Genomic DNA, 20,071 nt, shown 5'->3' with positions numbered 1-20,071 from the left:
CTCCTCCTCCTCCACCCCTCCCCTCCTCCTCTCCTCTCCACCTACTCCTCTCCACCACCTCCTCCTCCTCCTCCACCCCTCCCCTCCTCCTCTCCACCTCCTCCTCTCAACCACCTCCTCCTCCTCCTCTCCTACTCCCCCTCCTCTCCTCCTATCCACCACCTCCTCCTCCTCCTCCTCCTCCTCCTCCTCCTCCTCTCCTATCCACCACCTCCTCCTCCTCTACTCCTCTTCCTCCTCCTCCTCCTCTCCTCATCCCCACCACCTCCTCTTCCTCTCCTACTCTCCTTCTCCTCCACCACCTACTCCTCCTCCCCCTTCTCCTCCTCCTTCTCCTCCTCCTCCTCCTTCTCCTCCTCCTCCCCCTCCTCCTCCTCTCCTTCTCCTCCTCCTCCTCCTTCACCTCCCCCTCCCCCTCCTCCTCCTCTCCTTCTCCTCCTTCTCCTCCCCCTCCTCTTACATGGAAGGCAGCCACATACTGTATGTCTTTGCTAATTTTATTTTGAGGGGTCACCACAACTACACTAGCTGTGTGTGTGCAGTATTACATAGTATTTGGCATAGAGCACCACAGTACAACGTGCCCATTTCTTACATCATTTCATTCCAAGGCTGAAGATGTTCCCCCTCCTCTCCACTACCTCCTTCTCCTCCTCCTCCTCCTCCTTTTTCTCCTCCTCCTCATTCTCCCCTTCCTCCTCCTCCTATCCCCCTGTTAATGTATGTTGATGTGTGTAGTGTGTGTAGTGTGTGTAGTGTGTTAATGTATGTTGGTGTATTAGTGTGTGTAGTGTGTGTAGTGTGTGTATTGTGTTAATGTATGTTGGTGTATTAGTGTGTGTAGTGTGTGTATTGTGTGTATTGTGTTAATGTATGTTGGTGTATTAGTGTGTGTGTGCTTGTGCCAGAGATTTATAAGTAGACTCCCATTTCAGAAGCAGCTGGACTGTTAAAACCTGTTTACCTTTCAGTTTGACTTCCTGCTGTTCCGTAGCACACTGTCTCATAACACTTCATCCCACCAGTTTGACCACTACAGAGAGAGAGATAGAGAGAGAGAGAGAGAGAGAGAGAGAGATTCTCTACTAGAGTCCACAGATGTTGTTGAGTGTGTAGGAAACATGGGAATTTAGCCCTCTACATTGTATGCCGTCCCCTGTCGATAGGTGTAGAGTGTATGTGTGTATCTGTGTTGGCGCGTGGATGCGTGCATATGTGTGTGTGTGTGCCTGCATGCGTGTGTGTGTGGGCGTGCGTGCGTGTGGGATGTGCTCAGTATTACATAGTACTTGGCATAGAGCACAACAGAATAACAGGGAACTCTGGGACTAAGCTGAGTGGTGTCCGCAGAGCAGGGAACACTCTGGTTGTATTTCTGGAGACTCCATGCTGTGTGAAATAGTTCCCGACCACCTCAACTTCCTGTGAAGCCACCAGGAAACAACACTCATGATTGACGACAGGACGGTGGCACAGCATGCATCTACCAGTTACCGCTCACACACTCAGCCAAGGCTTGACTTGAACCCTGAAAGTATCTCGCTGTGTTTACAAGTGGCAGCCCAATTCTGATATTTTGCCCAATTATGGGCAAAAGAGCTGATCTGATTGGTCATAAGACAAAATGAGTGAGAAAAAAAAGGTGAGAATTGGCTAAACACAGTCTATAGTGTTACTGTTGCTGTGAGTTGGCCAAACATCCTGTGCTATCACCTAATATTAGATTGACTTGGCCAAACATCCTGCTTCATCACCAGAGATTAGATCGACTTGGCCAAACATCCTGTTTTATCACCAGAGATTAGATTTACATGGCCAAACATCCTGTTTTATCACCAGAGATTAGATTGACATGGCCAAACATCCTGTTTTATCACCAGAGATTAGATTGACTTGGCCAAACATCCTGTTTTATCACCAGAGATTAGATTGACATGGCCAAACATCCTGTTTTATCACCAGAGATTAGATTGACTTGGCCAAACATCCTGCTTCATCACCAGAGATTAGATCTTTTTAATAAATCATGATTGAGGTAAGGTTCTAGTTTTCAATTCATCATGTTGAAATCCATCTGTCTCTTCACCAACATATGAGATACACAAACATATCATGTCACTCCCACGACCATATCAATCCCACAACCATGTCAATCCCACAACCATGTCAATCCCACAACCATGTCAATCCCACAACCATAATAATCCCACGACCATAATAATCCCACGACCATGTCAATCCCACAACCATGTCAATCCCACAACCATGTCAATCCCACAACCATGTCAATCCCACAACCATGTCAATCCCACAACCATAATAATCCCACAACCATGTTAATCCCAAAAACATGTCAATCCCACAACCATGTCAATCCCACAACCATGTCAATCCCACAACCATGTCAATTCCACTACCATGTCAATCCCACTACCATGTCAATCCCGCAACCATAATAATCCCACAACCATGTCAATCCCAATACTTTGCCAATCCCACTACCATACCACACCAATCCCACTTCCATGCCAATTCCTCTACCATGACAATCCCACTTCCATTCAGAACCTAGCATTAGGGTTGGCTAATCTCGGGTTAATCCAGAATTTAAATCTGCCTTAATTTTGTTTGACTCTTGATTACAATTGATGTTTATGTAAAAATCCACGAGAGATTAAGTGTTTGCCAATGCCTAGATCCCCTTTACATATGTCACAGAGGAGAGAGGTTGCAGCTGGGAGATTCTGTCAACCCTGCATGTCAGGGGACAGCCCCTGTTAAGAAATAGCACAGAAACAGGGAGGATGGAGACAGATGCCTCTTTGGCTCTCTGGCCTGTTGATATGCGCTCCTGGCTCCACTCCCCCAGAGAGAGAGCCTGTGCTGAGGTCTGGACACTGGCTCCTAGCCCACCAGGCTGGCTAGCTGGTGGTTAGATGACTCCTCCATCCACCCCTCCCCCTCCCCTTTCACCCAATACTCAGGCTCAGGAAGATGAAAAAAGAAGAAAGAGAATTTCTCATGTTTTGAGAATTTGAATCTAAAATATGGCGCCAGGAATTTGTAAAGGCTACTGTGTTCCCAATGCAACCTAATCACCTTTTATGCTTGCCTTTTTTTTCAGTCTAAAAGTAAATTCTCTCCCAGGTGTGTCTGTAAATGTATCCTCCTGAACTAATTTAGGCTTGGCATAACAAGGTTGTTGATACTTGTTGAATCAAGACATTTCAGCTTTTCATTTGTAATTAAAAACATAATTCCACTTTGACATGATGGGGTATTGTGATGTCATTATGGGGTATTGTGATGTCATTATGGGGTATTGTGATGTCATTATGGAGTATTGTGTGTAGGCCAGTGACCAAAACAAATCTAAATGTAATCCATTTTAAATTCAGGCTGTAACACAACATGTGGAAAAAGTCAAGAGGTATAAATACTTCCTGAAAGCACTGACCTAGACCGTCTATAGGGCAAACGGGAAGAGGTATGAATTCCTTCTAAAAGCACTGACCTAGACCGTCTATAGGGCAAACGGGAAGAGGTATGAATTCCTTCTAAAAGCACTGACCTAGACCGTCTATAGGGCAAACGGGAAGAGGTATGAATTCCTTCTAAAAGCACTGACCTAGACCGTCTATAGGACAAACGGGAAGAGGTATGAATTCCTTCTAAAAGCACTGACCTAGACCGTCTATAGGGCAAACGGGAAGAGGTATGAATTCCTTCTAAAAGCACTGACCTAGACCGTCTATAGGGCAAACGGGAAGAGGTATGAATTCCTTCTAAAAGCACTGACCTAGACCGTCTATAGGGCAAACGGGAAGAGGTATGAATTCCTTCTAAAAGCACTGACCTAGACCGTCTATAGGGCAAACGGGAAGAGGTATGAATTCCTTCTAAAAGCACTGACCTAGACCGTCTATAGGGCAAACGGGAAGAGGTATGAATTCCTTCTAAAAGCACTGACCTAGACCGTCTATAGGGCAAACGGGAAGAGGTATGAATTACTTCTGAAAGCACTGACCTAGACCGTCTATAGGGCAAACGGGAAGAGGTATGAATTACTTCTAAAAGCACTGACCTAGACCGTCTATAGGGCAAACGGGAAGAGGTATTTTTGTTGTTGTTGGTGTGTGTGAAATGTTCTATCCCACAGTGGAGAAATATAACATATATCCTGGTACAATGCTAGTGAGTTGTTTTAGATTAAAATAAGAAAACCTCGAGGCTCATCAATATATTATGGCTCAGAGCGCTGTCCTGTTGATTCCCTTTGCTCTGTCCATTCACCAGGAAGAGATAGAAAGAGAGAGATCCTGAGAGATGAAAGAGGACCATCAACATCTAGATCAAGATCTTGTCACGCCCTGACCTAAGAGAGCCATTTTATTTCTCTATTTTGTTAGGTCAGGGTGTGATCTGGGGTGGGCATTCTATGTTTTGTATTTCTTTGTGTTTGGCCGAGTGTGGTTCCCAATCAGAGGCAGCTGTCTATCGTTGTCTCTGTTTGGGAATCATACTTAGGTAGCCTTTTTTCCCCACCTATGTTGTGGGATCTTGTCCTTGAATTGTTGCTGTTGAGCCCTATGAGGCTGGTTCTCGCTTTCTTGTTTTTCTGGTTATCATTAAAGAATATGATTAACCTACCCCACGCTGCATCTTGGTCCACTTCTTCAGACGAACGTCACTGATCTAGGGAAACAAAGTGCTTCAGAGAGACAATTCTTAGGCTTCAGACCTGAAACTTATTTTGCCACTGAAAAATAAGGAGGCAGAAGATGGAAAAGGTGAAGGATAGTTTTGTGTTTGAAGATATTTTGTCATTATCTGAGAAAGGGAAGAGGGAAAAATCTTTACGGTGGGAGTGGAGGGAGAATGATGATGGAACTTTCACTTTTAATTTAATCCTATTTTCTATCATTCCAATGAAATTGGTTCCAGATTGGTACTGTTCCTCAAAAGTACACTACCAGGTTGTCAGTATTACTTGCAGAGGGATATGAAGTGCTCTGAAAGAAAGAGATGGAGGCAGAGATAGAAGGAGAGGAAACGGAGAGACCAAAAATCACGTAACCATGGTGATTGCTCACATAAGAACTATTTTTCATGTCACAATGGAAGGACGGCAAAAAAATATCTTGACTTCTACTTCACCAGCACTGTGTTCTTCTTCCATTAGTAGTACTGTTGTCTGCCATAGAACATCTACTGTTATTAACCATGAGCCTGTTGTGTAATGTAGCTGAAATAGAGATTAGACTAGCAACTAAAAGGTAATTCAGTTGTTTATGAAATTATTTAAGGAGAACACTTTAAACCTGCCATGTTAAGCGGTAGTCTCATGAGGCACTGGTGTACACCCATCCTTCTGTTTGAAACCGTGGTCCCCTCATGAAAGATACAAAGCAGTGTGCCTATTCATATTCAACGTCTAGTCACCGATCCAATTCAGAGAATGCTTTGCAAGCATTGCCTCACATAATTGAATCCAAATGGAGATTTGTCATCCAGAATGCTGTCCTTCAGTAGTTCTTTCATGCAGGTTTTTTATACCGATAGTTATTTAATACAGGTAGTTCTTTTGTACCGATACTGCGGCTGGTTTAAGATGGATGAATCACATCTGCAACAGCCTCTTGACCGTTCACGTCAACCTGTGGTCCCAGTGAGTCACAGCCTACTGACCGTTCACGTCAACCTGTGGTCCCAGTGAGTCACAGCCTACTGACCGTTCACGTCAACCTGTGGTCACAGTGAGTCACAGCCTACTGACAGGTCACGTCAACCTGTGGTCACAGTGAGTCACAGCCTACTGACAGGTCACGTCAACCTGTGGTCACAGTGAGTCACAGCCTACTGACAGGTCACGTCAACCTGTGGTCACAGTGAGTCACAGCCTACTGACCGTTCACGTCAACCTGTGGTCCCAGTGAGTCACAGCCTACTGACAGGTCACGTCAACCTGTGGTCACAGTGAGTCACAGCCTACTGACCGTTCACGTCAACCTGTGGTCACAGTGAGTCACAGCCTACTGACCGTTCACGTCAACCTGTGGTCACAGTGAGTCACAGCCTACTGACAGGTCACGTCAACCTGTGGTCACAGTGAGTCACAGCCTACTGACAGGTCACGTCAACCTGTGGTCACAGTGAGTCACAGCCTACTGACAGGTCACGTCAACCTGTGGTCCCAGTGAGTCACAGCCTACTGACCGTTCACGTCAACCTGTGGTCACAGTGAGTCACAGCCTACTGACAGGTCACGTCAACCTGTGGTCACAGTGAGTCACAGCCTACTGACAGGTCACGTCAACCTGTGGTCACAGTGAGTCACAGCCTACTGACCGTTCACGTCAACCTGTGGTCCCAGTGAGTCACAGCCTACTGACAGGTCACATCAACCTGTGGTCACAGTGAGTCACAGTGTGTACTGTAAACCCAGAATGGCCCATAAGGCAGGCAGGAGGATCTCCTGTTTCTGTAGCGCCAGGCATCTCGATGTACAAGTACAGACCGCTAGCTAGTTTGTTGTAGGGCTTTACCCCTAATTCATCTCCCTTTAATGCTGAGTTCCAAGCAAAGAGGCATTGGTTAGTCTTTGGATGACACTACCGGAGAACAAACTCCGATCACCTTGCTTTCCACAGAATAATCTGATTTGGAAGTCTTTGTCACAGCGGACTGTTCTGGTAAGGGTGGGTCAGGCACATTTAAATGACCATTTCCTCTCATACTGTGAGTCTAATGCGATGTCCCTTAGCCATTCCAAAACATGGAAACACACTTGGTTATGTAATAATGCTCTACTGTAGCTACATGATTTAGTGGGTTTCACATCATACATTACATCATTTCACTCAGATTGCTAAGAAATAAAGAGTGGGAATTTCAAGGGGAATTCATTACTAGTGTTTTCATATCCTGATGTCTGGATGGGGTCTGTGGGCAGAAAAAAACTCAAATTGGCTTAGGTGGGTGGTCGAAGCGGACAACTTTAATTACTCAGCCCAACTGAGGGAGGCTCACACAGTGGCCACAGTGAGGGAATTGGTAGAGAACAAGAGGGTTAAGGACTGTGAAATGTTATGGCTGCAGAAATTATGAAAAGAGACATACCAACAAAAAACCTGTTAATTAAAGAGAAACATGTTCAACGGTGTCTGTGTTTGGTTCACGCGCAGGAGCGCTGACACATAGGGGCAGAAATCGACTGCCAGGACCAGTCATCATCAGAGCCACAGCCAATACTGCTATTTCCCCACATTGTACTTTTGAACAGAGCAAAATCGTGTTTGATATGTCCTGCGGAGTCCCTGTACGCGTAAAGACACAGAGCCTTTTGTCGTTCATTAAAAATAAATCATTTGTCATTGAACTTCATGGGAATAGAGAGGAAACAGAGATGTGGATAGAGAAACGTTGCTTCTTGAAGGTTCAATAACTTGAAAACATGACTGCTGACATGTAAAACATTCTGCGACTGTATCAACAGTAAAAATACAACAAAGTATGTATTTTTGTTGTTGTTGTGGATTTTCACTTTTAAAGGTTTGCCAACACTACGGACCACAGAGGACTAATAACATGGTATTCTCAATACATGCAACAGATCATCCCAGCAACATTTTAAAAGCCTTATATATTTCTCTCTCTCTCTTACATCAAGAAATGGTGCAAGTTCAGAGCAAAAAAAATAATTAAAAAGCTCTAATCAATGAAAGCTGAGGTTGAAAGTGGCTCTGGCTGGCTGGCTGGCTGGCTGGCTGGCTGACTGGCTGGCTGGCTGGCTGACTGGCTGACTGCAGCTCGTTAAGGGCTTGTCTGCTCTAATTGCCTGTTCCAGCTTAGCCTCGTTAGGGCCATGCAATCAGACGACTCACGTTTTCCCAACGCATTTTCCTGCCCCGGTCAGATTTTCAAAAGGGGGGGAAGCTGTTCCAAAAATGTTCCTGACAGACAGATCAACCACCTAATCTTCAGTCATCTGTCTAAGAGAAAGAGAGCAGAACAGGGCAAAGAGAAACCCCAAGCTCCTAGGGACCAGTGCCAAGGAATCAGATATCCTTTTCTACCCCTCCACTCCAATCTACTGGCTGATCCTACTTCCATTCATGTTAAATAAACATCATATAAGATCCAGAGGAGGCTGGTGGGAGGAGCTGTAGGAGGACAGGCTCAGTGCAATGGCTGGAATGGAATAAATGGAACGGTATTAAACATATATAAAACAATACAATGAGCCCATCCTCCAATAGCTCCTCCCACCAGCCTCCACTGATAAAGTAATTTAGGATTTGAAATGTAACAAGTTTTTACAAAAACCCATACTGCTTTTTGCCTCCTGTGTTTTCCAATAAACATCCCTCTTGTTCACACCAATCAGTTTTGTTCGATGGAATTACAGGAATAGATGCCAAAGTATGCTAATTCAAAATTAGATCCACTTCGTGAATGTATTTCTCAATATGGATACAGAATGAGTACGGACCCAGGGTATGTGACCAAAGATTAAGGTTAGTTGGATTCATGCAGGAACTCAAACGTATTGCTTCTGCATCATGTTTTAAAAATCTCTTGACATATACTGTAAATCTCTTGACATTTACTGTAAATCTCTTGACATATACTGTAAATCTCTTGACATATAATGTAAATCTCTTGACATTTACTGTAAATCTCTTGACATTTACTGTAAATCTCTTGACATATACCGTAAATCTCTTGACACATACTGTAAATCTCTTGACATATACTGTAAATGCTGTAATTCTGAAGGATGTCTCTTATGAGGATAAGGGTAAGGAGTGGTGGGTGGAGACTGGACGTCTATCCAAGGCTCATTTAGTTTAAACAAACGCAAGTATCTTTCCCTAGCATGTACTGAGTTCCTTCACTCCCTCCCCGTAGGACTGGTTTCGGTTGGCCTGCTGTAGCCTGAAAGTACCTGCCAGGCGAATGATAATGATGGTGATGGTAAAGACCAGGCTCCTCTGAGCCGAGTTTGATATTCAGGAAACCATCAGGAACACTTCGCTCGTCTGGCCTCACAGGGTAGCCGCATCCTCTTCCTTTGTAGCCCCCCCCCCAAAAAAAGCCATAGCTGCCAATCAACTGACTGACCCAATTGACAGAAGTATGTATCCATGTAACACCTGGTGTGGTTTATAGACACTCTAATTACACTGTATGGTGATCAATCTGGAGTTATAATAATAACAGATTGTTCATGTTCCATTGCTGATTTGACATGACTGCAGCTAATTGGAGAGGGGAAAGAGATTGACACTTCTGGTCTGTCTGGTGTAGTATCCTGATTTCAGACAACATACAGTATATCACTAATTACAACCAGACAGGTACAGGGCCAATTTCCTACATTGTCCTCTCCTCTGCTGTTTTTCTCTCTCGCTTCCCCTCTTTCACTCTCTCTCTCTCTCTTGCTCTCTCTCTCTCGCTCTCTCGCTCTCTCTCTCACTCTCACTCTCACTCTCACTCTCTCTCTCTCTCTCTCACTCTCTCTCTCGCACGTGCCACAAAATCTTCCTCTGTCTTTCCAAACTTTAGAGGTGGTACTATACATAGTATCTTTACAGGTGGTACTGTACAGAGGATCTTTACAGGTGGTACTGTACAGAGTATCTTTACATGTGGTACTGTACAGAGTATCTTTACAGGTGGTACTGTACAGAGTATCTTTACATGTGGTACTTTACAGAGTATCTGTACAGGTGGTACTGTACAGAGTATCTTTACAGGTGGTACTTTACAGAGTGTCTTTACAGGTGGTACTGTACAGAGTATCTTTACATGTGGTACTTTACAGAGTATCTGTACAGGTGGTACTTTACATAGTATCTTTACAGGTGGTACTTTACAGAGTGTCTTTACAGGTGGTACTGTACAGAGTATCTTTACAGGTGGTACTGTACAGAGTATCTTTACATGTGGTACTGTACAGAGTATCTTTACAGGTGGTACTTTACAGAGTATCTGTACAGGTGGTACTGTACAGAGTATCTTAACAGGTGGTACTTTACAGAGTGTCTTTACAGGTGGTACTTTACAGAGTATCTTTACAGGTGCTACCTTACAAAGTGTCTTTACAGGTGGGACTGTACAGAGTATATTTACAGGTGGTACTTTACAGAGTATCTTTACAGTTGGTACTTCACAGAGTGTCTTTACAGGTGGTAATGTACAGAGTATCTTTACAGGTGGTACTTCACAGAGTGTCTTTAAATGTGGTACTTTACAGAGTATCTTTACAGGTGGTACTTTACAGAGTATCTTTAAATGTGGTACTTTACAGAGTATCTTTATAGGTGGTACTTCACAGAGTATCTTTACAGGTGGTACTGTACTGAGTATCTTTAAATGTGGTACTTTACAGAGTATCTTTACAGGTGGTACTTCACAGAGTGTCTTTACAGGTGGTACTGTACAGAGTATATTTACAGGTGGTACTTTACAGTGTATAATGAGATTGTGAAACTCCTCTGGTTAGTCTAGACTGTGTCAATATGTACTCATTAACTGTCAATATGCAAGCAACTGTGTTCCCACCAGAATGGCAAACCAACTTTTGAACAGACTTCAAAGAAATCAATATCTCTGTTGCATTATTTTTGTCCCAGACCAGAAACAATTCATCGTTAATTGTTATGATTGCATCGCCAGTACTGTTTGAGGCCAAAACTACAGTGGTTCTTCATTTAAGAGTTGCGGCGTACTGCAGCACAGCTTGCGGGGTGCCGCAGAATTCTATGGCACGTTATTTAAGTGTCAGCCATTGTTGCCAGAATGACGCAATTTACCACAATCTGCCACCATCTACCACAAACGATTGCAGCATAAGCTCCAAACTTTTAAAGGAAGAACCACTGAGTCATTGGCAGAAAGTACAGTCTTACTAACTTTATCTCTCCATGCCCCTCCGTTTCTCTGGACAGGTGAATGTGTTCCTGTCCTTTGTGGTTCCCATGGTAGCCATATCTGTTCTGAACGGGGTCATCGCCAGTCAGCTGCTGCATATGTTCAGAGAGAAGCAGCAGGACAACCGCATCTGCATCGTCGAGGGTAACCCTACCATGCTGAGCGTTGCTGTGGAGCCAAACCGCACACAGTCGCTGCGTCATGGAGTCATGGTTCTACGTGAGTATTCAGTGGTTGCTCCACTAAAGGTTTTGCGATTATGCTGCGGTACTTAGAGGTAATTTGTGGTTTAGTACAGTACCCTGTGTCACCACTTCATTGCTCCAGACCAGCGCAAGAGGGCGTTAGACAACTGATTATGCTTTTGGGTCCTACTGTGTCTCTAACTGACAATGAATGGGCGACATAAACCTAAATATAAATTGTGCATGACTTCAGTATTACATACTAATACTGTTTTTTATTTTTTATTTGTTAGGATTATTTTGCTCTTAATGTAGTACTGTAGACTACTCCCGACCGGTGATGTTGTACAGCACCTGAGTGGCACAATAGTCTAAGACACTGCATAGCAGTGCAAGCTGTGTCGCTACAGATGCTGGTTCAATAACTGTGCTGTCCTTGACTGGGAGACTCATGAGATGACTGTAGGTTTTTGGTTTCTCTCCCTCTAAAAACATAAATAAATAATTCTAAGTAACAAACTGGCTTTATTTACAAATTAGTGACAATGCTCACCCCATGTTCAGGATTGGCCTTTTTCTCACTCATTTTACGTTATTTGAAAACAAAATCATCTCCAAAATATTGTTATTTTTAAACAAGCAATTATTATTATTAATGTAGAATTATATACAAGCCTGTTGGATATTCTCACAGATATATTATTAACCCTGCGATTTTTATTTTCACTGAATCTCCGTTTGGGCATTGGTTAGACTAGAATTAGAAAAGTAGGGTGTAGAAATGTTATGCTCTTAGTGTAACCTTTATTTAACTAGACAAGTCAGTTAAGAACAAATTCATATTTCCAAGGACAGCCTACTCCTTCCCCCCTGTCGGGAATTGAACCCCAGTCTCTGGCGTGCCTGTACAACATGGGGATTCTTTAGCTAAATAGCCCAGTGCTGTACTCCTGACCGTGATGTTGTACAGTGCCATATTCCCCGTTCCATCCTAACGGAAAGCCAGAGGGTTTTTCATTTTTCTTGGAATAGAAACACCATTATATTAATCAAATTAAATAAGCAAGTACCAGTGAAATGTTTTGACACAGCTACTCATTCAAGGATCTTTCTATATTTTTTATTCTACATTGTAGAATAATAATGAAGACATCACAACTATGAAATAGCACACACGGATTAAGTTAAGGAAAAATTCTTATTTAGGACTACGCCTTCCTCCCTGTCGGTGGAATTGAACCCTGGTCTCCGGTGTGCCTGCATTCTTTCGTACTGCAGCTATTGAAGGCTATTAAATGCCCTCTGGTGGTCAACTAGCACTAACTAGCATTAATGGCACCAGTGGTTCACACCTAAATAATGTGCAATGGAATTCTGCGGTACCATGCAAGCTGCGCCGCAGTACGCTGCAACTTTTAAAGGACGAACCACTGTACAATGCCCACTTCTATGCACGCACGCACACAACACTGAACTATTCCTTCAAGTGGTAAAAATACATACGTCTGTTTGTATGCTTGTATGAACTACAAAATGGAGAAGAGAAGTCCACTCTCTTGACTGTGTGCCATTAAACATTAGAAGTTGGGGTCTCAACTACTGTGAGATGGCACCCACTCAGCCTGAGCCAGCCTCACTCTCCCTATCGCCAAACGGATTCCATTAGCACTCCATTATAGGACACACTATCAAAGAGAGAAAACCCACCGCCAGCTTTTTATACACCTTATTACGGCTGAATAAATCATTTTCATCGATGCACCAAAAAAAAATGGATAATATTATCTCACAGCTTTCTCCATCTGCTGTGCGTGGCTAGTTTGCTACACACGTGACCAAAGCTTCAAAGGACAAGTTAACCTCCTTCAACTCCTGATTTCCATAACAACAGTCTGGAGTTGTTTCTTTGTGACATGCGTCAGGCTGCATGCATTATTAGCACAATGCCTCTTCCTCCTGGAGTGGAGCCACTCAGTGATTACATGCACTTGAAACAGTAGTGGGCAACAATCTTTTTAGTGAATTCACTGCCCGCTGATAAATTAATAAAAAAGAGAATATTTCTAGAAAAATTGCAATATACACTCCCATATGTATTTATTTGGACAGTGGAAGCTGTAACTTTTAATTTGTCTCTAGACTCTAGCATTTTGGATTTCAGATCAAATGTTTTATATGAGGCGAAAATATACAGCATTTGTGACATTTTATTTGAGGGTATTTTCATACATACATCTGTTTTATATAAGATATAAGATGGCACCGATGGAAAAGGTCAACATCTTACAAGTTCCAACCCCACTTTAATATTTAGTTACTGAAGTTTCTAAAACTGTTTGAATGATGTCTGTGAGTATAACAGAACTCATATGGCAGGCGAAAACCTGAGAAAAATCCAACCAGGAAGTGGGACATCTGAGGTTTGTAGTTTTTCAAAGCTTGGCCTACCGAGTACACATTGAGATATGGATGAGGTTGCACTTCCTAGGGCTTCCACTAGATGTCAACCGTCTTTTGAAACTTGAATGAGGATTCTACTATAAAGGAGGGGCTCATTATTGATGTTTTATGTTAAAAACATCCTAACGATTGTTTCCATACATTGTTTGACATGTTTCTAAAGGACTGTAATGGAACTTTTTGAGTTTTTGTCTGGATGAAATGCTTGCTCCTCATGAAGATGGATTACTGGGCTGAACACGCTAACAACAAGTGGCTATTTGGACATAAATGATGGAACTTTATGGAACAAATCAGTCATTTATTGTCGAACTGGGATTCCTGGGAGGGCCTTTTGATAAAGATCATCAAAGGTAAGTGAATATTTATGGTGTTGTTTCTAACTTTGTTGATTCCAAAATGGTGGCTATTCCTCTGGCTGTTTGGGCTAGCGGAACCCCTGCGCTAGAAAGGTTAAAACCATTCTACCACACTTCTACCAACACATCTCATGTGCCTCTAGGGGCCCTAAAACTCTAGACATCTTTTATTATACAGAAATGTAAACAAGGCCCTCCCTCGCCCTCCCTTCGGCAAATCAGACCGTGACTCTATCTTCCTGCTTTCTGTTTACAAACAAAAGCTCGAACAGATTTTGTTGTGAAGATACAGAGTCATTAGATCATTTGTTTTGGTACTGTCCACGCGTGTTTTTGGTTGAAAGGTCCAGGTCCAGGTCCAGGTTCAGGAATGATTGACAAATTACAACATTTACCTGGAGCTAACTCTGCAAATAGCACTGCTGGGTGCTTTAAAAAGTCATAGTTAATTGATTTATAATATAGCAATACTCTAAGAAAAAAAAAAATCTTAAACTAGCCTCTCAAAGCACTTCATGATAACAGAAGTGAGTGCTACGGGGTGATAGTAATTTAGTTCAGTTACCTTTGCTTTCTTGGGAACACGAACAATGGTGGCTACATGAAACATGTGAGGGCAGCAGACTGGGATAGGGAGAGATTGAGCCAGCTGGTCTGTGCATGCTCTAAAGATGCGGCTATTTTTAACCCCCCCCCCCCCCCCCCCCCGCATTTAAAAATGAATTTAGTAAATGTCAATCTAGAATACCAGGCAACTAAAAGCAGCTTTCCAAGCAATGTTATAGTTCATTTCTAGCTTGTTAGCTAGCTAGCTAATGTTAAGATAGCTGGCTAACCAGTTCAAATAAGGAACATTTAATCATCCCAACTCATAACGTTACTACAGCACTTTGTGACATCCGCTGATGTAAGAAGGGCTTTGTAAATCAATTTGATTGGTACTACAAACCAGGTTCAATGTTAGCTAACATTAGGCTATAACTAGCAATGCCAATGGCTGTGAGATACAAATAATATTGCTACACAGATCATACACGTAACGTTAGCTAGAGAGCCAGCCAGCCAGCTAACGTTAGCTAGCTAGCTAACAGTACGCTTTAACTTGAAATGAAAACAAATTTCTGACAAAATTTGAAACGTATAATATCTGAAAATGTAGCTAGCTAGACTATCTTACCCATATACATGGATGGATGTTTCTCCCTATATGTTGTGGATGCCATGGTTGCCCTTAGTTTGAAGATGGAATCCGGAGACAGGTGTTTTATACCACAGCCTTCTATGTGTTCTCTTTTTGACTCCCTCTGCATATTTGCAATCAAATGCCAGAATTTTCTCCATCTCCTTAACTATCATAGTCTAATTCCATCGGGCATTCCACTGATTTCAAAACTCGGTCCTCGAGAAAGTGGAGAGCAACACTTTTGTAGTTATACTACGTGATATCTTTCAAAAAAGCCACATTAGGAATGATTACCTCCACATGCTGACCAGCTCATGTTATAGACAGAAGCGTGCTACATGGCAGACCAATTCAAACTCATCTCTCGGCATGTCCAGCCCAGTCATTATCTCAGCCAATCATTGCTAGCGGAAAGGTTCCTGTCATTTTCTGTGGCTAAACCAACTAGGCTTGTAATTTAACAATTTGATTTGTATTTACATATGTTATTAAGGCACATGAAAGTTTACATGTTCCCGAAGGCATTTCTGCCAAAAAAACGCATTGTGATAAATATAAAAAGTTTACATTGAAATACCTCTCTGGTGAAGTCGTGAAGCGCAACATGCGCCTAGTTTCTTGAAACAAGTCACATATTTGTACTGTGTACTTGAGCTTGTGTCCTCAAAAGTGACTACACCTCAGCAAGTTTTAAAAAGTTTACCAGAAAGGTGAGATTTTAACCTTTAACCGAGTATGCAGCATTACTACTTATTGTCTTATGGCCCTCTCATGATAACTAATTACTTTTGGGATTACATTTTAGATTGCATTTAGTTACATTTCATTGGTTTTAAACTTCACTGTCCAAATAAATACATAGGCGAGTGTAGTAGTACAACAAGGCCATTACTGTTGACGCTTAACCTTGGTAGCAGACATTGCACACTCTAGCTTTGGCCTGTCACTCTTGGCTCTAGTTGCAGTCACATTGCATGACAGGAGAAGGGGGAAGGCCCCGTGCTTAATGGCAATCACAGAGATGAACTCAGTGTACTTAATGTGAGTTAATGTGTGTGTAGTGGCGATTCTAAAAGCCACTTCTATGGACACCAACAGTTTGAGATAATGCGTGTGTAAGAGTGTGTGTGTGTGTTCATAATGTTGTTGCATTTTTTTCTCTCCCCTCTGCACCAAAAGGACAGGGCAAAGGTCAAAGTGGGCCTTAGCTATTTCTCTGGCCGACTTAGGTCAATCATACACTCGGGTCCATAGCTAAACGTTTAGGGGGCTGTAAATGTTACTTTCCTACGTATTACAGCATGGATAGAGTTGGAAGTTAACTAAACACTGGAATATAATCAGAGGGATTAATCACTGTAAGAGTATATCCAGTCTGAGTCTTTCTAAGACGAGACAATGAGAAGTTAAACAAACAGTTTTACTCTTTCATGTTTGCTCTGTGTTAGTGTGTTGGGTGTGTATATCTGTATACATTTGCTGCTTCTTGCTAACGGGCTGGATGGTGGGGTTAAATAGGCTTTGATCAGATCCACTGGGCACACACTGGTTGAATCAACATTGTTTCCATGTAATTTCAAGTCAATGACATTGAATAAACCAGCTAGGTCATCCTTGATACAAGTCAGTATTCGACGTCCATCCTTGTCTGAGGATGTTGGAAGATGACATAGAAACTGGCCACTAGGGGGCAACCGTGAGCGCTGTTAGATTCATGTACGTTTCGGTTTTGCTATGTCGTTGTGGACAGGGATGACAGATGCCTCTCGATTCCAAAGGATGTAAGTTCAAACCCAGTAATAAAAAGTTGTTTTTAAAAATTGTTTTTTAAAGCCTGTCCCAAACCTTAACCATTTGGAGTTAATGACTAACCTTAAGATTTCAGAGTTAATGACTAAACTTAAGATTTCAGAGTTAATGACTAAACTTAAACACAGAAATGTGACATTTACAACTATTCTGACATGAGATTGTGAGAGCTAGTTGGAGAGCTAGTTGGAGAGCTAGTTAGAGAGCTAGTTGGACAGCTAGTTGGAGAGCTAGTTGGACAGCTAGTTGGAGAGCTAGTTGGACAGCTAGTTGGAGAGCTAGTTGGACAGCTAGTTGGAGAGCTAGTTGGACAGCTAGTTGAAGAGCTAGTTGGATAGCTAGTTGGACAGCTAGTTGGAGAGCTAGTTGGAGAGCTAGTTGGACAGCTAGTTGGAGAGCTAGTTGGAGAGCTAGTTGGACAGCTAGTTGGAGAGCTAGTTGGACAGCTAGTTGGAGAGCTAGTTGGATAGCTAGTTGGACAGCTAGTTGGAGAGCTAGTTGGAGAGCTAGTTGGACAGCTAGTTGGAGAGCTAGTTGGAGAGCTAGTTGGAGAGCTAGTTGGACAGCTAGTTGGAGAGCTAGTTGGACAGCTAGTTGGAGAGCTAGTTGGAATAAAGGTGGACTAGACGTTGACTTGATGTATGTTGTATGTTACCATACAAATGGCCTGTATGTTACCATACAAATGGCCTGTATGTTACCAGTGGGGAGCCACCGTGGAGCTCCACATGCTATCACTGTTCAGACAGACAGACAGACAGACAGACAGACAGACAGACAGACAGACAGACAGACAGACAGACAGACAGACACTGATACAAAACCCCAACGAGAGCCCCTTTCTTCCATCTCTTCCATGTGCTATAGAGCCAATATGACAAAGACACAAGCCATTTGTAAAGGCAAGACAATGAAACCTGCATCTTTCAAAGACTAAAACCACTCTTCCCTATACACTATATTGTAGAATTTCCACGGAAATGCATCTTGCTAGCTAGGAATTCTGACCTAATGACCAATGGATACAATTCCCTTGTTATTGGGTGTTATGGTGCATTGTAGCCTAGTGGTTAGAGCGTTGGGCAAGTAACCCAAAGGTTGCTGGCTCGAATCCCCGACCTGACAAGCTACAAATCTGTTGTTCTGCCCCTGAACAAGGCAGTTAACCCACTGTTCACTGGTAGTCTGTCGTTGTAAATAAGAATTTGTTCTTAACTGACTTGCCTAGTTAAATAAAGGTTCAATTACCATACTAGACCAGCATCGTTCCTATAAGAACTAATTTCCCATAGTGAATGCAAAGGTTGCCATTCATTCAGATATGGAAGTTTGCTCATTGGACAGTTCTGTAACCTTAATTATAAGATAAAGGTGTTACATATACATAAACACAGACTGGGAACATATGCTGTTCTGTTTCAAGATGAACTTGATTTGATTCGATATTTGACATCACTTCTAGCTGATAATCATATAACAGCTATCAGAATTATATTCATTGGTCGAGATTCATTTTTGTCATTGTTCCTTCTATCAGATTATCAAGGACCAAATATAAGACATATATCAGAGTGGATTGGAAAGCAGCCGTGTTAATTGTGGACACAATAAGATTGACAATAGTACGCCTCCAGGCAGCATCTCTAATGGTCCTTGATGGTCCATGACTAAAGCCAGGGCTCAGATTGAACCACTAAGACACAGCTTGCAGGGCCAATGATACATAGCCTAATGATACCCATATCTATGGTAATATTTCAACCTTCGCAATTATCCAATGAAAATGGTTTCATTATTTTGCTATTTAGACCCCTAGATCAGCGCCTACCAAAACTAATGTTGGCACCCAGAACCAAATTTCAGAGACTCGCCAAAACATCAAAGTTGGTTTGAAAATGTAAAGTCATTTCGTAAAGGGGACAAACTTTTCTGCTCTGTTTCACAATGAGTAGAATTCAGATAGCGAACTTTAGAGAACGTCAGGGTGGCCAGTGTGTGGATGACCGGGTTGAGGGAAACCGATTGGTTTGGTCTGAGAGAGGAAGTGAAACCGTCAGCCTGGAATGTATTTATCATGACAAATGAGCTTCCCTCTGATGCTGACAGCTGATTGGCTGCCAGCGAAGAGCAATCCAGTCACACAGAGCTTTTTTTCTGTCACCGCAAGGTGTGTGTGTTCCACACAGATTGAGAAAGCAGCCTGACGAGCTAAACATTGACATTTTAGAAAATACGGTATAACCTTTGGTGTTAGGATAGAAGAAGAAGTAAAACATATTTACAATTATAACTTTGTTATAATTTACCAATCTACTTATATTGCATACAAGTGATATCAAATCGAATCAAATTGTATTTGTCACATGGGCCGAATACAACCGGTGTTGACCTTACAGTGAAATGCTTACTTCCAAGCCCTTAACCAACAAAAAAAAAAGTGTTAAAGTATTTACTAAAATAAATTGAAGTAAAAAATAAAATAAAAAATAAAAGGATAATAGAAAAATAAGAAAATAATTAAAGAGCAACTATAAAATAATAGTCCTAGTGATTGTGGCTGCCGCTGCATTGATAATGGTTTGCTATGCAGTATTTGCTCTCTGGGTATTTAATCTCTAGGGTCAAGAGGATTTGAGAGTGGTGTTTGACTCGATGCCCCGTGCCGTGTGATAAATAGTAAAGTAGTGATAGGCTGCCTGAAAAGGTCATATCCCCATTAATCACAGGGGAATGTCAGGTATGAGGTAGAAGGAGTCTTCCTCATTTAGATTAGGACAGGAGAGGCTGAGATCATGTCTGTGACACATCATAGACATTTCCTGGTCCCATAGATCATTGAGTTCCTTTAGAACCCTCAGGAGAGCTTTCTTTTTCAGTTTAAACTCCACACAGAGAATTAAAAGATTGCCCTTTAATTAATCTCTGACCTTTCAGCTGTCGTAACCTCTCACCACCTCAGTCAGTCTTGTTTAATACCTTTGGACAGCAGACTGTCCAGCCTGAACTAGAGCTTTGTGGGTGTGGTCTAATGCTTAGGCGTCGTTCAGTGATCCTTTGGAGTGGAGAGGTGAGGTAATAGGATAATGTCAGTCCGGACGTCATAATCAATAGAGCACAAATGGAATCGATGGCAAGGATCA

General features: G+C 42.4%; 1 protein-coding gene across 1 annotated transcript in view; it reads left to right on the top strand.

Annotated features, from left to right (window-relative positions):
* Nucleotides 1-20,071, top strand: part of LOC110491170 (neurotensin receptor type 1-like) — a 35,601-nt gene that overhangs the window by 9,748 nt on the left and 5,782 nt on the right. The window contains exon 2 of the mRNA XM_036947667.1: nt 10,953-11,154. Within this exon, the coding sequence (XP_036803562.1) occupies nt 10,953-11,154 (202 nt within the window). The remainder of the gene's footprint in view (nt 1-10,952; nt 11,155-20,071) is intronic.

This window comes from Oncorhynchus mykiss, chromosome 16, assembly GCF_013265735.2.
Source record: "Oncorhynchus mykiss isolate Arlee chromosome 16, USDA_OmykA_1.1, whole genome shotgun sequence".
Taxonomy (NCBI): Eukaryota; Metazoa; Chordata; class Actinopteri; order Salmoniformes; family Salmonidae; genus Oncorhynchus; species Oncorhynchus mykiss.
This window is presented reverse-complemented; position numbering and strand designations above follow the sequence as displayed.